We start from the raw sequence: 18866 nt of genomic DNA on the forward strand, positions 1-18866 counted from the left end.
TAGTTTATGTCTCAGAATTCTGAGATTTACATGAATTGCGAGAATAACCTCAGAATTGCAAGAAATTAAATCAGAATTTATAAACTCACAATTGTGAGGAAAAAGTCAGAATTTAGTTTCGCTCACAATTCTGACTTTCTCATAAACTTGCAATTGCGAGTCAGTTTGTATTGCAAGATATAAACTCACAATTGCGGGAAAAAAAAGTCAGAAATGTGAGGTCACAATAACCTTTTTATTTCTTTCTTGGCAGAATTGTAGTTTAGTAAACTGTACTTCAGAAATGTATACTAGTGTGTTTTATTGACTACATTTCCTGGCAGCAAACACAGATTACACTAGAATAATTTATACAAACGGTGCATTACATACACAACTCAAGTTTATTATTCAAAACAAACAGTACAAAAGTTTTTTCTTCTTCCATTTTTACAACATTCAAATAATTTGTCAACAGGGAAAATTCAAGATGTCACATGCAGCCAATAAACCACATGAGCCAAGAAGATCATAACCGTAATGACTACGGTAACAAGTTCATGAATGGACAAAAAACATGTAACGGCTGGTCCAACAACCATGACGTAATTATATACAAGTCCGGGAGATTCTACACAACTGCTTGTGACTAAATCCAGGAGGATTGCCTAGAACTGCTGAACGATGAGCTTTTTCTTGGCATCATGGGAGAATTTGTTAGAGCGGAACAGGTCACTGTCGTAAAATGCAGACAGGCTGTGGATGTTAATCTGTCGGGCCTGAGGACAAAAAAAAAAAAAAAAGACTGTTACAACTCAAACTCACAAATGACTAATTCAGTGCTTAAGGGGACATTTTTATTCAAACGCATCTGTTAGTTACCTTGTCCACCAGGTCCTTCTCTGGAATCTCGATGTTGTCCTGTTGGGCTCCGTAACGATTGCGCTGATATGCGACTTGCTCAGAAATCAGCTGCTTCAAGATGAAGAGCAACAGCTCGTTGTTGTCTCGCCTGAAGGCCAGATACCGTGCGAACGTCTGTGGAAATGTGATAAATGCAACTTCGGTTACCAACTTAACTAGACCGAATCTTTGGAATCGCATGACTTGCAGAGTTACCGAAAATGGAAATCTGATCTCGGATCGGTACAATCAGCTCGCTCACCTTCCGCATGCTCCTCATCACGCTGAACTTCTGCGTGTCAATGAAGCTTTCCAGCATGACACGGATGGCCATGTTCACGTCGTCCTCCAGCACGTAGTCCCGCAGGTGCATGCGGGCGTGTGCCTCGGCCATGCGGATCATAGACTCTATGTGACGCACGGTGATCGGGATACTTCCCGTAGCCTGCGAAACAACATATTATTAAACTGAGAAATACAAACTAGGGCTGGAACAATACATCGATTCTCGATTCAATGATTCTGGATCGATTCTGATATTTTCTCTCTCGAACCAATTAGTATTAACAGCATATGGCACAGTTTTTAGTTTTCAAACTGCATACTCAAATGCTCATGAAGAAGAGTGCTGGAGAGCGTAAATATACTTGCACCTCTGCTCAGAAAGCTTTTATGATTCAAGATTAATGTAAATAGCCCACGTAGCACCATCTGCTGTTCAAAACTAAGATCACAATCGATTTGAGAGAGAATCGCGATACATCGGAAAAATAGCGGATTCGCTCCAGATTCTTTGTATCGAGAAGCGGTGCATTGTCCCAGCCATAGCACAAACATTTAGTGGTAACCGATGGCCGCAATTTCAGTCAAGATTCTGGCTAAAAATTGAAGAATGGATTGAAACGTGAAAAATTATAGCTGCACAATTTGAAAGGCCTTTCATTCACAGCAAGGCAAAAACAGAGCATTCGAGACACAAAGGGGGTAAATTTGAAAACAGTTTTTGCGTTGAAGTGTGGACTGTGACAATGGAGGTATTTTAAAATGACAATTTTTCCTGATGAAAACAATTGCGATTTTTTTTTAAATTCACATTTGCTGTGCTTTTGCTTTAAAAGGTGCAGTATGTAATAATTTTGTCTGCTAGAGGTCGCTAGAGGCCTATTCAAAACAAAGGCGTAGCTTTATTAGTTTTGAAAACTAATAATATAAGTTTGAGCACCGAATCTTGGGACATGTGGTCTTTACCTCACAGCCGGTGGAAAATAATCAGGATAGGACTCGGGCAGAAATCATGTTCATGGATGTGATTATTAACGTTACTGTAGTATGAAGCAGAGCAGGACCGAGTGTTGTGGGAGCTGAATGAGGAGCTGGAGTGATTGCGCAACACACGCCGTGAGCAGCAGGACTTTTATTATGACACAGTCGCCGGCGCTGCTACCGCTTTTCCGGTCATGAGTATGAGGTAACACAGCTCCGTTTATCATATTAGATACATTTGAGAGTGTTGAAAATTGTTATAACGTTACTCTGTGCGTTCACTCGGTGGCTGCTGTGAGACCAATTAAATATTGGATGGCTTGTGTTGATAAATGGCATGCAATTAATTTTAAAACGTATTGAATGATGGAGAAACTGCTGTATTAATGTTAATAAAAAATAAAGCTGCATCTGATTATGCTATGTTAGCAACTTGACAAAATAGTGTTTTTCTCTGAGGCATGGTAAAGCATGGTACTCGCAAAAAAAAAAAAAAGAAAGAAAAAAGTAAGATTTACTAAGACTAAACGCGTTGAGCTATATAACAACAACTGATTTTCTGTCTATAATATATCAAAACAGTTGTTCCTTTGTCTATTAAAACATGTAAATATTAAAGTGTCTTTGGTATTTCCATGGTTTCTACAAAATAAAAACGGAAACCGAGTGTAACGCGGGTATGACGTAATTGACAGGCGACTCCTCACACGTCCCGGAGCCTTCGTTAAAATTGCAATTTTCTCACGATTTACAAATAGTTGGAAACATTTGGGATATTGTAAGTACTCAAGTGAACAAAATATATAACACTGGCCTAGTGGTTTTTGGATATTTTACTGCAAAAATCTTACATATTGCAACTTTCAGGACTGCACAATTTGGCCATCATTTTGTGATATAATACAATATGCTATAAAATAATAATAAACTAAAAATATTTATAAAAAAAAAAGAAACTTCACTCCAAAATAAAAAAAATATATATACTATTCACATTTAAAAACAGTGCTGCGATTCAATCTTAAACATGCAGCGCATATATTTATGTAACCATATCACAGCCTATTAACGCCTTATCGAAATTTCATTTTGGTTTTATTTTGATTAATCGTGCAGCCCTAGTAAAACAACGTCTTTAACCTAAAGAGCAACTCACCATAGACTCTTTTCGAAGGTCGCTGTAAATTCGGGCCACCTTGTCCTGGTCCATCTGATTAAGTTTCGGTCGCACTCGCTCTTTCGCGTACATTATGTACTTCCTGAGCAGCTCCTGAGGGATGGGCGGGGCATCGGAGGTGTTTGGCAGCAACACTTCCTCTAGACCAGCCACGCCCCCTTCTTTGTTGCTTGGGTGATGTTTGATGTGGCTACCCACCACAAAGCGAGCCAGCATTTCATCCTACACACAAAGAGAATTATGGGTAATGCAACTGGCAAAGTTTGGGCGAGTGTTTGTCAGTGCTTTGGACGTCAACAAACTAACCTGCACAGGGTCGACGGTGTCTCTTACGACGCACAAAACGTCAAATCGAGAAATGATGGGCTCCGTCAGGTCCACGTTTTCAGAGAACGTGAGAGACGGGTCGTAGCGCCCACCTTTTAAAGAAGAAGAGAAGTATCATAAGAAAAATGAATGCTGCCAAAACACTGCTGCAGCGTTTATAGCCCAGCAGGAAGTCATTTAGAACCTGACTGCGCTATAGATTAACATGCGACTCAAAGTGCCGATGGCAAAATTGAAGTTATGACCCTCATTTAGACTTTCATTAAACAGTTCCGTCACAAGTCCCAGTACGCACCGATAGGATTGGCGGCAGCAATGACAGTGCAGCGAGCCTGCAGCGATGTGACGATCCCAGCTTTAGAAATGGAGATGCTCTGCTGCTCCATGGCCTCATGGATGCTGGTCCTGTCCTGATCATTCATCTAAAGAGCACACTCAAGTTCACTTATGTATTCACCAAAAAACATTGTAATATGGACTCAAAAATTGGTGGAACAGTGCATCAAAAACCTCTTTAAAGCTACAAACTGCTCCTAACTCGCACCTTATCGAACTCGTCAATGAGACAGACTCCTCGGTCCGCCAACACCAGAGCTCCCGCCTCTAGCGTCCACTCTCGACTCACGGGATGGCGTTGCACGTAAGCCGTCAGACCCACGGCGGATGCGCCCTGCCCTGTAGTGAAAACTGCCCGGCTCGCAACCTTTTCTACGTACTTTAGGAACTGGGACTTGGCTGTGCCTGGATCTCCACACAGGAGAACGTTAATATCGCCACGCACCTTGTGCTTCCCGCCTGTTGAGAGACAAATTAATCACTTGTAATTTTCATCTGTTAGAATATATATGTAAATGTAAGTTAACAGTTGTGAAAGGTGCATGAAATACCTGGATTCTTGGCTTCACCGCCAAACAGAGCAAGCGCCAGACCGCGTTTAATGTCCTCGTGCCCATAGATAGAAGGACCGATACTTGCGAAAATCTGTATGAGGAAAATTAAGCTTAGTCTTGAGAAACTTTCAGACATTGGAAATCTCAAACTGATGTGTGACCATCACGCACCCGTTCTCCGATGCGCTCATCTTTGGACAGAGCCATGATGGCTTTGATGTCTTCATCGGTGAGTTCCGCCACGGCCACACCCTCATCCTTACGGGCAATGTGATTGGCCAGGATTACGGTGGCAAAGACGGGGAAGCCATTAGCCATGTTCAGAGAGCCGTCGTAGTTGTTGTGGTAGATTCCTGTGAGCTCCTGCAAAAATAATGCATTTTTGAAGGGTTTATTTTATTTAAAATATATACTTTTATAGAGAAAAATATATAAATACACATTTAAAGGGGCATATTTTACTTGAACATTATTTGATATAGTGATATAAACAGTCATTGTGGTAGATTCCTGTGAGCTCCTGCAAAAATAATGCATTTTTGGGTGGTATATTTTATTTAAATATTTATTGATGTTTATTACGTTTTTACGCCATGTTAGCATCATGGCTATTTACATGGCAAAAGAGTTCAGTATCATCCATAAAATTTACATTATATAAAACATTTCATTTAAATATATATATTGAAGTATTATTTAAAATGTTAAGTGTTGTAGTGAAATAAAATACGTAAACACACATTCAGAGACGTGTATTTTACTTAATATAACTACAGTGATATAAATAAAGCAAAAAACTAATTTCGATAAACTATTTTTAAATTAAAATCAGGTCCGAATTAAAATATTTGGGTGCATGTTTTATTTATAGTTATTTGAATTTTGTTCAATATTGCGCAGTTTTAATATAATTTAGTGTTTTATTTATATTTTAAGACACAAATCAAGTTGTTAGATGTCTGAAAAGGTTGAATATAGTTCAATATTGTGCATTTTTAATAGAAGTCTAAATTTAACAAATTTAGACTTCATAACAAATGACACAAATCTGTCATCTCTAGTGGCAGTAAAGGACTGTTGGAGTTCAGCTCTTTTATTAAAGAGGATTTGATAAATATTGCAGTCATCAGGGTCTGTTGACTCACAATCTCATCTCCAGGTTTGCAGGTGTCCACCAAGTCAGCCAGCAGGATGGCGTCTTTGGAGCGAGGCAGGCGGCCTGCCGCCACTTTCCCAGGACTCTCCTGAATGGTGATTCGCTGGTAGTTCTGATACACGGTCTGTTAAAGGCAAGAACGTCAGTTAACATGAGAAGAAAAAATAAACAGCTGCTTCCTGCTGCTATGGCAACAACTGACAAAACTGAGATTACTGCTTGTCTCATTGTCAACACACTTACATAAAAAGAGAAGCATGAATCTTGGGCAAAGCATTTTATTTCTAATGTTTTTATATATATATATATATATATATATATATATATATATGCGCTTTAATATATTAGCTTATTGAATAACAATAAAAAAGTAAAACTATACATAAAATAGGAAGTTTTTAATAACCAACCACTAAATTTGGACCAGGTGGAATAACTTAAATGTGGATGAACCTCATGAAAAAGGTTAAAAAAAATAAAAATAAAACATGTTCTTGTGACACTAAATAACTAAAGAAACAAATGCTATATGCACTATTTTGTTAAATATGGCCTAGATAATTTTGTTCGATGACATCCACCCAATTACATCTCATCTTTATGGGAAATTTGGCACAGAATCCTCCTCCTTACGCACCTGCTCCATGTTTATCTCGAAGGGACCAAGCGACTGACACTCCGGACAGGAGCCCGGCTTCACCTCCTGGTTCTGGGACTGGAAGAACGGACCCAAGATGAAGTTACACTTATTACAGTTGTATTTCACCATACCGAGCTGCGGCAGAACTCCAGTGCAGCTGGTCACGACCCCGCTGGTGCGGATCAACTGGTTCAGATGAAGCTGCCTGCAAAAAATACATATACATATTAATATAAAATATTTCTGAAAACAACCTTAAATGAAGGGGAGTTGATCGTACCTGAGCGATCGAAGTTCTTCCACCAGTGGCAGGTTGCCGATGCGGACGTGGATTTCATGTGCGATTCGGTCGTATTTGGGGTACATGGCCAGCACCACCTCTTTCGCAGCTTCGTCGAAGATCTTCAGCATCTCAGCGGGAGCCTCTGGCAAAAAATACGCCAGCACATGCTCCCTAGATGCCAGCTCTTCATAGTTCACCAGCAAACTCTCCTTATTTTCTGAAGAGATCGCAAAGTATCAAGTCAAACGTCTGGATTACATAATAGGGTTTTCCCAGATGACCGTCCACCACCCACCTTTGCACATGTCGCTGATGCGCTCTTTGAAGACGTTGTGTCCGTGCTCATCCACATGTGTGCGCAGGAAGTTCTTGAAGCGGTGGTAGATCTCAAGTCTCGGGGCAGCCATTGAGACCCACTCCCTGACCGTGTGACCCTTCATGTCCTCCAGGTTCTCAATGCTTTCGATCATCTCTTCATCCTCGCCCTCCATCGCCACGCCATCGGCTGCCCTCTCTGCAAGAGTCCGCTGCCTCTTCGTGGGCCGTTTGTCATCCTCATCTTCACTGTCTGTACATCACAACAACATAAACTGCAGTTAGACTAGGGTTTAAGCACAATTTCAAATCAGACCGCTAAGCTGAAAACACCAGTGGATCATGAGCACTCACATGTAAATAAACACAGTGTCATGCTTCACTCATGATGTGAGAAATCGCACTAAGCCATATCACAATTTTGGTTTTAGATCAATTAAACGTGCAGCCCTACACAAACGGTTATCTTCAGTGGTTTGTGATAATTTAAGTTATTATTTTACAATGACTAAAACACCCACCGTAGAGGAGTCCGCGTCCGATGCGGCCCAGGCCAAGGTCCTGTTCTCGGTCCCGCCGTCTCATGGCCGCTTCTGCTTCCGCCCGAGCGCCGGGTGAGAGTTCACTGAGATCTTCATCCTCGTCCAGACCCTCCGCTTCATAACGGTCCAGTTCTGGGATGGCGCGGTAGTCTCTGTGAAAAGTTAACCATGTTCCCATTCAAAGAAATGTTGAACATATCTCTCTTAAAACATTTGCACCCATACCATGTGATTGAGAGCACAAAATCATCACTTCCTGGTGCATTTATGCAAAGTATCAATAATAAAAATGGAAGATGCTGCAATCAGGGGAGCCACTGTGGCTCTTTTTTCCTAATTAATAAATGACTTGCGCCTTAGAGCATGCAGATGAAACGCAATAATGCTGTTATTTTATCTTGGGTTTGAATGCCTGATGTTTAGGAATGCAAATGTGTGAGACGCTTCTGGGAGGGAAATAAACCAAATCATTCTGATGACACAAATTGACTAAAATGGTGTGCGATAAGATTGGATAACCGAACTAACAGTGACCAATCACAAAGTTATGCAAGTTTTTTTGTTTGTGCCATTTTCATCCAGCATTTTTTAATGCAATATCCCAAAATTTGCATAAAAATATTTATTTTTTTAATGCCATTTTAGCAGCAAGGCTAACTTCATGATTACTAACATTGCCTATTAAATTAAAAACAGACCAGTAAAATGTTTAACATTTATTGGAGCTTGACAAAACAGGCATGATGCAGGTTCTTCACCTTTCAATAAATAACCATGTGTAAATCTTGAATTACCTAAATAGTACCTAATAAAAACAACTTGATCATAGCTAGACTTAAAATGATAAAAAAACTTCTTAAACTAATTTTACTCTTATACTAGATTTACTTACTTGGGTAAAGTTGGTTTTATATTCGCACATTCGGACATCCGTATTCAATAGTCTTGTTAATCACACTACATTGGACATTCAGTGGACATTCTCAAGTAAATATGCCATTAAAACAATACTTGCAAGTTGACAATCGTTGGTTGTCAATATCATGTCGCTGCTTAAAAATCGCAAACATTAATTTATTGCACATTTATTGGAAAGTTGGAATTTATCAAAAGTCTGAATGTGCGAATATAAAACCAACTTTACCCAAGTGATTTACTTCTATATAAAAATGTGTTAATGGAAGCATAGCTTTTGATAAAGTGGTCACTAAACATTTTACAATTTTATATATCACTGCATCAGGATCACAATTTCTACTGATAGCCTATGAATTATATTTTATTATTATTTTGGGATGAAATGTTTCATGAGGTTATTTCTATAAGAATCACCGTGTTTATCTGCAAATCATCAGAAGCACATTCTCTCACCTCTCCATCCCATCTCCGATCAGCTCCTCTCCATCTCCGTCCTCCTCATCAGGAATATTGTCTCCCAGAATCCCCTCGGACTCGTCCTCAAATGGAGGCAGGTCTCTGCCGGGGCTGGAGGTCAGGTCACCCCGCCGAGAGCCACGACTGGGGCTGGTGGCCATGTGAAATGACTCTGATGAATCCTGTTTGGAAGCAAAAAAAAATAAAAATGTCAGTGTTATAAAACAAAAATCTTTCCACTAGAGTTTGATGTCAAAGGACAGACTGAAAGTGTACATGTGGAAAATGCACATATGTGCAACTAGATCAGACTGCTGTAATGATACTGAATCTAACTCAAAGTCATTACTGCAGAAATAACAGACCTGTCAATCTGCCAACACATAAAAAACTGATTCTGTACTATCAAGAACAGTCACTCACTTGAAACCACAACTGTTAAACAAAGACACCAGTTTTACCCACGTGGGGCCTTCTTTTTAGACTGACTTAACTCTTAACAAGACAATAGGCTTAAAATATTCAATTATTCAATTAAATATTTGACATGTCAATTCGGGAACTTTCCAGTTAAGTTAAAAACAAAACAAAAAAAGGTGTTTTGGCTTTTTAATAAACTAAATGATTTGACAGTTATGGTTATACACACAAAATTCGAATCAAAATCACTACTTTTGTGTAAATGTAAATGCACATTTGTTATAGACTGCATATTAAATTTAGTTTATTGGAATATCTAATCATTGAATTGCATTATTGACATACTAAATCACATTATATGTGCCGTGCACGTTTTACACATAATCGTGAACACGCTTACAAACGTCAAATACTTTAAAACACATATGAACTATTTAAACTATATTTTTACATATACATAGATTTTATACAGAAACACACTCACCGCCATCTTCTCACGTCTGTCTTCTTCAGCAGTTCGACTGTAGACTAGTTTTTCCCGGGAAGACTGAGTTTTCGCGCGAAATGGCCCACGTGACCACAAAGCGCGCGAGAAAGGCTATGAATATGAATTGAGGAAGCGAGTCAGAGCACTGTGATTGGTCCGGTGGCAACCGCGTCGCTCCAATCTGAACGGTCATTGGTTTGATGCGTGAAAAGGGACGGACATGTTAGGATTGTTAGGGGGGGAAAAATAGACAAAGCATACTGACAGCGAACCTTCACATTTTGCATCATAATAAGCATTTAGATCAAGAGTGAAGGGACAGATCCTCAGATGGTTCTTTAGTTCACAGTTTATAACTTTATAATAAAACTAACTAGATTTTTACATTTTCTAAAATGGTGTTTCTTTGTGGAAAGGCTTGTGATAATATATCATTTAAAATGAACACATTCTGAAATATGAGGAAAGAATAAAAAGAACACAAAAAAATGTACACAAACCAATGATTCTTAGTATTGGCAATATTTAATCTTTCACAACCAACTGTACTCTTTAGTTACAATATTCACTAGTGTATTAATTGGCCCCTAAAGTGCACATTGTCTGCATACATTTCAAGTACCTCTCAACATTATGTACAGAACTGGCACAGTCACAGCAAACGCAGCACATGTCAGGACTGTATTGTATAGACTTGTTTTGTTGATGTGCGCCTCCAGTCTTTTCTCTGTTTGACCAATGCCTTGAACGACTACCTCTGTATCACAAACAAAGAGCTGAGTGTCTCGGGTTTGGATGACTGGCTTCTCCAAGGGACGAGACTGCAGGGTCTTTTTCACCGCATGTAGCTCCGTCCCGACCTTCCCGACGTTCTCCTCCAGCTGCTCCAGCTGTGGTTTGAGGCTTTCAATGAGCCCTTGGGCTCTTTGGCTGTGTTGGAGAATCTCTCGAATCGCTTCTTCTGAGACATTAGATGCGGACGTTGGGACAACGGCAGCCGCTGGTGGGACAAACACTGGTTTTACTGTTTTCACATCTTCTACGCCGCCTTTCACAGTAGCCCTGAGTGAGTTGATGAGGTTGCTGAGTTCGTCTTGTTGCGTTTTGTGCATGCTGGCCTGGACCTTAATCGCTTCCTGAAGACTCACCGGACCCTTCTGGGCCTCCAGCAACAAGTTCTTGAGTTCTTGCAAACGTACCCGGTTTATGTAAGTGGAGCCCATCACCCCTATGAGGGCGCCCAACACCGAACCAATGACGGACCAGTTTTTGGTACGTTCGGCCCTGGTCCTTTCTTTCTCGTGGCTTGCTCGCACTGCAGCCGAGAAGAGCGCAAACTTCTCTCGCTCGCCTTCTTCTGCGTTCTCATAGGCCGTTCTGAAGCGCCGTTCTTCCTGTAAACAATAAAAACGTTAAAGGATTAGTCCACTTTTAAATGAACTTTTCCTGATAATTTACTCACCCCCATGTCATCCAAGATGTTCATGTCTTTCTTTCGTCAGTCGAAAAGAAATTAAAGGGTTAGTTCACCCAAAAATGAAAATTCTGTCATTTATTACTCACCCTCATGTCGTTCCACACCCGTAAGACCTTCGTTGATCTTCGGAACACAAATTAAGATATTTTAGTTGAAATCCGATGGCTCCGTGAGGCCTACATAGGGACCAATTACATTTCCTCTCTCAAGATCCATAAAGGTACTAAAAACATATTTAAATCAGTTCATGTGAGTACAGTGGTTCAATATTAATATTATAAAGCCACGAGAATATTTTGGTGCGCCAAAAAAACTAAATAACGACTTATTTAGTGATAGCCGATTTCAAAACACTGCTTCAGGAATCACGTGACTTTGGCGCTCCGAACAGCTGATTCGACACGCAGAAACGAATGCAGCGTCTGTTACATTTGTTCCGTTAGTAGAATAGAAAAGGCGTAGGACATACAGCGTAAGCATTTTGAAGAATGCGGAAACCAGAAGTACGTTCAAGGCGATACTTTGTGTTTATAAAGCATATACAGTTGTATTTTTTTCGAAAATGGCCGATAGTTTTTCTAGATAAAACCCTTATTTCTCGTCTGGTATTGTTTAAAGCCCTTTGAAGCTGCACTGACACTGTAATTTTGACCTTCAACCATCTGGAGGCCATTGAAGTCCACTACACTGTGTGCAGAATTATTAGGCAAGTTGATTTTCTGATCATATTTTTTTTCCAAGCACATTTTACCAATTCCAATCCACATCAATCTTAATAACTCCTATTAATATTGTTTTTAATCATTTATATGTGATATATAATTGTTCATGAAGGCTGGAAATGAAAATTATTAGGCAGGTTTTCTTTTACAGGCAAAATGAGCCAAAAAAGAGATTTAGCTCAGACTGAAAAGTCAAAAATTATTAAATACTCTTGAGAAGGACGCAATACTAATGCAATACTAGAAATTGCAAAGTTAAAGCATGACCAAGGGACAGCAAAATGCTCATTGGGTCAGCGGGGTCATACAAAAACAGGTGGAAAAGAAAAGACACATGTTAACTGCAAAATAATTAAGAATTCAGGTGAAGAATTAAGTGTGAAACCAGTTATAAGTTGAAGTGTTATAAAATACATGAAGACTGGGTTTTTATAGGCCTTACAGACAGACAGCTTGAGAGTGACCCCTGAAGGACCAGCACCACATCCTCTTGTACCACTGTTTGAAGAATTTATCTTCCAGAATCTGGCAGTAAGTTTTGGAAGATCATTTTTAGTCCATCTCTGCAAGACGGACATTTCAGGATAAGAGATGGACTAAAAGTGAACTCCCACACCTTACTGCCAGATTCTGGAAGATAAATTCTTCAAACAGTGGTACAAGAGGATGTGGTGCTGGTCCTTCAGGAGTCACTCTCAAGCTGTCTGTCTGTAAGGCCTATAAAAACCCAGTCTTCATGTATTTTATAACACTTCAACTTGTGATTCTTATTAAGTGCGGGTCATTTTTTATTATTCTTTAGCTAACCTAAATCTCTGAGATCCTGACAACTTGCACTTCTGGAGACTCCAGGTTGCAGATCTGGAAAATGGTGGCGCTGGAGACTAAAGGGTTCCTGATGTATTTTATAACACTTCAACTTATAACTGGTTTCACACTTAATTCTTCACCTGAATTCTTAATTATTTTGCAGTTAACAAATTTTGCAGTTGTCTTTTATTTTCCATCTGTTTTTGTATGACCCCACTGACCCAATGAGCATTTTGCTGTCCCTTGGTCATGCTTTAACTTTGCAATTTCTAGCATTGCATTAGTATTGCGTCCTTCTCATGAGTATTTAATAATTTTTGACTTTTCAGTCTGAGTTAAATCTCTTTTTTGGCTCATTTTGCCTGTAAAAGAAAACCTGCCTAATAATTCTGCACACCTGAATATAAGGCATTTTTCATTTCCAGCCTTCATGAACAATTATATATCACTTATAAATGATTAAAAACAATATTAATAGGAGTTATTAAGATTGATGTGGATTGGAATTGGTAAAATGTGCTTGGAAAAATAATATGATCAGAAAATCAACTTGCCTAATAATTCTGCACACAGTGTATAAGGAGAAAAATCCTGGAATGTTTTCATCAAAAACCTTCATTTCTTTTCGACTGACGAAAGAAAGACATGAACATCTTAGATGACATAGGGGTGAGTAAATTAAAAGGAAAAGTTTATTTAAAAGTGGACTAATCCTTTAAAGGGAAGGTGCGATGGTGCAATCTATCTATGTACATTACCAGGTGTACCTCACCTGCAGTAGCTTGTGTTCCAGTGTGGCTAACTCTAAATAATGTGCCTCTTCACGCGACACACGGTCCAAACGGTCCCTCACTTCCTTCAGCCGAACTTGTAGAGCCTCCAGGCTGGTGTGAGCTTCTCTGACAATTCCCCTGGCGATCATGAAGGCCTTTTCAGCCTAATAGCAATACATAATTCAGATTATATTGACATATGAACGAATCCAAGAGCGAATAGTGTGGGTCATTTGTCAAACGTTACCTCTGTGACCTTGGACTGAGCATCTCGGACTTCATTAAGCCCGACAAACTCTTCATAGCGCTCCCACCAGTAGTTGACGGTCACTGTTGTGGTTTTCACCAAATTTCGGCCCCACTGTTTCCCCAGCTCTCCAGCATACGTTAATGCAGATGCTGTGCGGTCTTTAACGGACGTAATTTTATTCGGCTCATCTTTCGGGCTTTGTTGCTGGGTGCAATAAGTTCTGTGGAGGTTCCACTGGACCGGGACAGACAGCTGGTGTCGGTAGAAACATGTGGAGACATAGCTGCTCGAAAATACAGTTTTCCCTCTAAACCTCATTGAAGAGCCTCATATGCGGAGCTGCCACACGTCAAATATAGAACCTGCAAGCATAGTAACATAAATACATGGACTTCATGAGATAATCCACAAGGTTGAATCAGTCTTCCTTTAAAATAATGATGTTTTCTAGCCTAAAAATGGAGTTTATTTGCATTTGCACTAAGCTACAAGAATGGATAAAACAAAAACACTGGAGCAAATACATAACAGACAGGCTAACAATGATAAAATATGAATGGTAGATTTGGCTTAGACTTCAATTTGCATTTTTGAAAGAGCTATTCTGAGGTCAGTAACAACAAATAGGCTAAAGTTTCTAGGTAGGTCATTCAAAAGTTCATTACACAACTAAAATATGTTCAGTGTGACTATGACGCTGTTATACACTGTTATTACATACGTACATACATTGTATTTACTAACATTTAAACTGATTTTCGAGCTAATGAATGAATGAATAGGTAAATAATGTTTACAGTTCTAACTGAATTCATTTCAGGATATAAACCAACAAACCGCAGCATACCAGCGATTCTCCGTTCAGTCACGTTTCTGCTTGGGTCAAATATTTCTCATGTTTACAGACTGTATAGTACATAAAATATCTGTCTAATTTCCTGAAATGTCATCCTGCTGCATGAGCGAATTTCTTTCAGGCACTAGCTGGTGCTCTTTTGAACAGGTTAATTTGTTAATGATTCAGTTGAATCGATTCTCACCGTATTTGTAAGTCACTCGACTGTAATTTTGCATTTCATAAACAAACATGAGAATTTCGTTTTGAAACACAACTGTGAGGCTGGCATATTTGGATAATAAACAACACAACACTTAACACAATCTGGGAACACTACGAATCAAATGAGGTTTTGAACCAGTTCAGTTCAGTTACACGAACCGATTCGCCAAATTGAATCGGACTCTCCTCTCTCTCTCTCAGGCACACGAAGGGAGCACTACATCCGGGTAACTGCAGGGGTCCTGACAGCGCGGAAAAAAGCATTAGCTAAATAATCTGAGCAACATGTCTGGAAGAGAAGGTAAATTTAATTTAAATAAACACGTTAAACATGAGAGTTTGAGTGTGTAAAATGTCGTAGGTGATAACATCGCCATTTTCCGATCATTCCAGGTCTTCACAGATTATAAACGTAGATTTTAAAATATTTTTTTTACACACGAACGATACTATCTGCATTAGCTGTATTAAGACATTGCGTTTTAATGAATCGATATTAGGCCTTTTTATTGTAATCATACTTTTTTTTTTTAATCCATTTATATTTTTTACTAAAATGTATAAATTTTTGTCAAAATTTGAGGTTATTTTTTTATGTTATTATGGTATCAAATGTCTAAATGATCTATTCTTTATGCAGGAGGCAAAAAGAAACCCCTTAAGGCTCCCAAGAAGCAGTCAAAGGAGGTGGATGATGTAAGTTCAGTCATACAGTAAGGTTTCGGTTGATGTGTTTATACATAAACACTAAGATTATGGTGTGTGGACAGATAAGCTGGTTTTAGAGTAAAGTAATGACTACAGAACATTATCACTTCGGTAAAGTTGGTTTTATATTCGCATATTCAGACTTCTGATAAATTCAGACTTTCCAATAAATGTGCAATAAATTAATGTTTGCGAATTTTAAGCAGCGACATGATATTGACAACCAACGATTGTCAACTTACAACATTTTTCACAGTCGATCAAAATAGGCAAGTATTGTTTTAATGGCATATTTACTTGTGAATGTCCACTGAATGTCCAATGTAGTGTGATTAACAAGGCTATTGAATACGGATGTCCGAATGTGCGAATATAAAACCAACTTTACCCAAGTAACATTATCTACCAGTTAAAGTTTGAAAATTTCAAAATAATGAGTTGTACATTTTCATGACCCGTTGAATTGCACACACTCACTCCATGTTTTATTTACAAATTACAGGAGGACTTGGCTTTCAAACAGAAACAGAAAGAGGAGCAGAAAGCATTGGAACAATTGAAAGCCAAGGCTGCTGGGAAAGGACCTTTAAGTAAGAGACACATAAAGCCACTTGTCATTCTTATATAAATGCAATTTTTTATTAATCTAATGTAGAAAATCTTTCTATAAAGCTTTTGAGTTGTTCATTTGGTCAACAAATGTTTCTCCTTTGTTTAGCTGGAGGTGGAATCAAGAAGTCCGGGAAGAAATGAGTGTGATTTAGTGTATATTTGCTTGCTGTTCAAACCACCAACTTATGATTTGGGTCCACAATGGCAATGTCAAATGATTTTTTTTAGTTACTTTATATTTCTCTTGTAAAGAAAAAGTTAAAGGAATAAAGTTTGTAATGACTGTAAATTTAAATTTCAGATTTTAATGTCTTTGATTGTGAAACATATTCATATGACATTCAAAGTACATGGCAGAACAATTGTACAATATCCAAACATTTCAAGTTATCTTCTCATGTAAACAACTCTTATCCATTTTTATATTCAGATGTCCAATCACACTTTTCGTCTCCAAATTTTCCATCTTCTTTGTTTAACCTAAACAAATATGTTGTTTGTTATTGTTCCTTTTCTTTTAGTTAATTTGCTGGTGTTCGTATTTTATGTTTTATGTTATGCTTATGTTTATTCTTCAGTTCCACCTCTACTGGATTGTGGTCACTCACGTTCAGTGTCTGTGAAGACATTAAATCTGTTTTAGTAACATACGAAACAGTCCTTAAAAAATAAAAAAACTTTATGTAAGTTAAATGCACAGTAATAACTCATGTCTTTATGATAAGTGTGATTAATGTAACAAACCCGGTAATGAGTCCGGAATTACGTAATTATGAGTGTCCTTTAATATTTATATTTAATAGTCCTGATGAAACATTTACGGTCGTATCATTACAAAGCTTAGACTCTATTTTTCACACAAAACCACTTTAAAATGCATGTTACATACAGTAGCAATTGAATGTTAACTGCAGCTAAAAAGTAGCTATGTATGACTGAATGAACATTGGCAAGCCATATATATTAAACAAAAGCTTTCATTCTCAAGATTATGACAATGTAGTTTATTTTGTTGACAATACAACAGATCAAATGATTCTCGAAATGCAATTTGATGATTAGAAACATTGCATTTCAGCTTTGATTGCCCTATCTTTGAGCTAAAATTAGCCAAAATGGTACATATACTTTTATCTTAGGCTGCTATATCTTCAAAAAGGAGTCCTTTCTGTGAGTTTCCCTGGGTAAATCCAAATTTGCCTCATGAACGATAGCGCGGTAAGTTCGGCAAAAATCGGTAATGATCGTAAAAACATACTCGCGGATACCTGGGTGATGACGAAGCGCGAGCCAATGGAAGCTGAGGATCTTACATACATGGTTGCCAGGTTTTCACAACAAAACCCGTCCAATTGCTCCTCAAAACTACCCCAAAGGTATTAAAAGGTAAAAAAAAAAAATAGCGTTCCGGGGGTAAAATTCGCATTTTTGGCGGAGCACCCCTGGTAAAATTTGCATTCCATGGACTAAATATGATATTTTGGGTCGATTCAACCCGCGGACATGAAAAACAACCCGCGGCAACAGTGTAAATTTCGCGGGAAAAACGCGGACTTGGCAACATACATATACGTCGATCTTGCCTCTAGACGAATCAGAGAGAGTCCCCGCGCACAAACAAGGAGAGCGGAAGAAAATGGGGAAGAACGGTGATTTAAGTGACTTTGAACGTGGGATGGTTGTTGGTGCCAGAAGGGCTGGTCTGAGTGTTTCAGAAACTGCTGATCTACTGGGATTTTCACGCACAACCATCTCTAGGGTTTACAGAGAATGGTCCGAAAAAGAGAAAATCTCCAGTGAGCGGCAGTTCTGTGGGAGAAAATGCCTTGTTGATGCCAGAGGTCAGAGGAGAATGGCTAGACTGGTTCAATCTGACAGAAAAGCAACAGTGACTCAAATAACCACCCGTTACAACCAAGGTGTGCAGAAGAGCATCTCTGAACGCACAGCTCGGCGAACCTTAAAGCAGATGGGTTACAGTAAACGGTTCGCACGGGCTCAACAAAATACAGTAAATGATGGGGAAAACCTTGCCTCGTCGGAGTCTCAGTTTCTGCAGCAACAGTCTGATGGTACTGGTAGGGTCAAATTTATCTATTCTATGTTTATATATTAAACATATTGTGGAGAGATAAGCTGGGTTTAGACTATTTGATATTCTAATTCTAATGTTTTTACATTTTAATGAATTACACAGACCAATTCCTTGTTTTATTTAGAAACTACAGAAGGACATGGAGTTCAAACAGAAACAGGAGCAGAAAGCAATGGAGCAAGTGAAAGCCAAGGCTGCTCGGAAGGAACTTTAAGAGAGACATAAAACCACCTGTCATTCATTCTTATTTAAATGCTGTTTTTTCTATTCTTTTTTTTGTCCTGAGGTTATTAATCCATTGTAAATCTTTCTATAAAGCTTTTGAGTTGCTCCTTTTGTCAACAAATGTTTCTCCTTTGTTTTCTTCCCCTAGCTTGAGGTGGAATCAAGAAGTCTGGGAAGAAATGAATGTGTATTGGTGTATATTTGCTTGCTGTTCAAACCACCAACTTTTAAAGTGTTAGTTCACCCCAAAATAAACTTTCTGTCATTAATTACTCACCCTCAAGTCGTTCCACACCCATAAGACTTTTGTTCATCTTCAGAACAAAAAAATTAAGATATTTTTGATGAAATCTGAGAGGTCCGTTGACAGCAATCTCC

General features: G+C 38.7%; 3 protein-coding genes across 4 annotated transcripts; 1 reads left to right on the plus strand and 2 right to left on the minus strand.

The window, feature by feature from the left end:
- Positions 1–364: 364 nt before the first annotated feature.
- Positions 365–9904, minus strand: mcm2 (minichromosome maintenance complex component 2). Its single transcript, XM_048182384.1, has 16 exons — positions 9754–9904; positions 8847–9031; positions 7455–7627; positions 6914–7186; positions 6616–6835; positions 6333–6540; positions 5685–5819; positions 4711–4902; positions 4537–4630; positions 4194–4444; positions 3945–4071; positions 3629–3741; positions 3302–3544; positions 1145–1327; positions 862–1017; positions 365–758 (listed from the first exon to the last, which is right to left on the minus strand). Exons 1-16 carry the CDS (start codon positions 9757–9759, stop codon positions 648–650), a joined length of 2670 nt encoding a protein of 889 aa, XP_048038341.1. The 5' UTR covers positions 9760–9904; the 3' UTR covers positions 365–647.
- A 358-nt stretch (positions 9905–10262) lies between these two features.
- On the minus strand, positions 10263–14957 carry ccdc51 (coiled-coil domain containing 51). Of its 2 annotated transcripts, none has more exons than XM_048182392.1 (4): positions 14829–14957; positions 13786–14150; positions 13538–13702; positions 10263–11150 (listed from the first exon to the last, which is right to left on the minus strand). In XM_048182392.1, the coding sequence occupies exons 2-4, from the start codon at positions 14104–14106 to the stop codon at positions 10371–10373; spliced, it is 1266 nt and encodes a 421-aa protein (XP_048038349.1). In that variant the 5' UTR covers positions 14107–14150; positions 14829–14957; the 3' UTR covers positions 10263–10370. The 2 variants fall into 2 exon arrangements, with proteins under 2 accessions (XP_048038349.1, XP_048038348.1); XM_048182391.1 differs by lacking the exon at positions 14829–14957 and adding an exon at positions 14636–14789.
- Positions 14958–14995: 38 nt separating this feature from the next.
- Positions 14996–16463, plus strand: tma7 (translation machinery associated 7 homolog). The gene is made up of 4 exons (XM_048182427.1): positions 14996–15149; positions 15489–15544; positions 16059–16146; positions 16275–16463. Exons 1-4 carry the CDS (start codon positions 15134–15136, stop codon positions 16307–16309), a joined length of 195 nt encoding a protein of 64 aa, XP_048038384.1. The 5' UTR covers positions 14996–15133; the 3' UTR covers positions 16310–16463.
- The last annotated feature ends 2403 nt before the right edge of the window (positions 16464–18866 follow it).

The sequence above is a fragment of the Megalobrama amblycephala genome, linkage group LG2, assembly GCF_018812025.1.
Source record: "Megalobrama amblycephala isolate DHTTF-2021 linkage group LG2, ASM1881202v1, whole genome shotgun sequence".
NCBI lineage: Eukaryota > Metazoa > Chordata > Actinopteri > Cypriniformes > Xenocyprididae > Megalobrama > Megalobrama amblycephala.

What these genes read in the sequence shown, in the direction of transcription:
- mcm2 (XM_048182384.1), bottom strand. An exon ending in TCGAGATAAACATGGAGCAG is followed by an intron (nt 5,820 to 6,332) that starts GTGCGTAAGGAG and finishes TGCCTTTAACAG; the next exon opens with ACCGTGTATCAGAACTACCA. An exon ending in GCAAACCTGGAGATGAGATT is followed by an intron (nt 4,903 to 5,684) that starts GTGAGTCAACAG and finishes TTATTTTTGCAG; the next exon opens with GAGCTCACAGGAATCTACCA.
- ccdc51 (XM_048182392.1), bottom strand. Translation starts at nt 14,106, where the DNA reads ATGAGGTTTAGAGGGAAAACTGTATTTTCGAGCAGCTATGTCTCCACA. An exon ending in CTCAGTCCAAGGTCACAGAG is followed by an intron (nt 13,703 to 13,785) that starts GTAACGTTTGAC and finishes TATTGCTATTAG; the next exon opens with GCTGAAAAGGCCTTCATGAT. An exon ending in TGGAACACAAGCTACTGCAG is followed by an intron (nt 11,151 to 13,537) that starts GTGAGGTACACC and finishes TATTGTTTACAG; the next exon opens with GAAGAACGGCGCTTCAGAAC.
- tma7 (XM_048182427.1), top strand. An exon ending in AGTCAAAGGAGGTGGATGAT is followed by an intron (nt 15,545 to 16,058) that starts GTAAGTTCAGTC and finishes TACAAATTACAG; the next exon opens with GAGGACTTGGCTTTCAAACA. An exon ending in TGCTGGGAAAGGACCTTTAA is followed by an intron (nt 16,147 to 16,274) that starts GTAAGAGACACA and finishes TCCTTTGTTTAG; the next exon opens with CTGGAGGTGGAATCAAGAAG.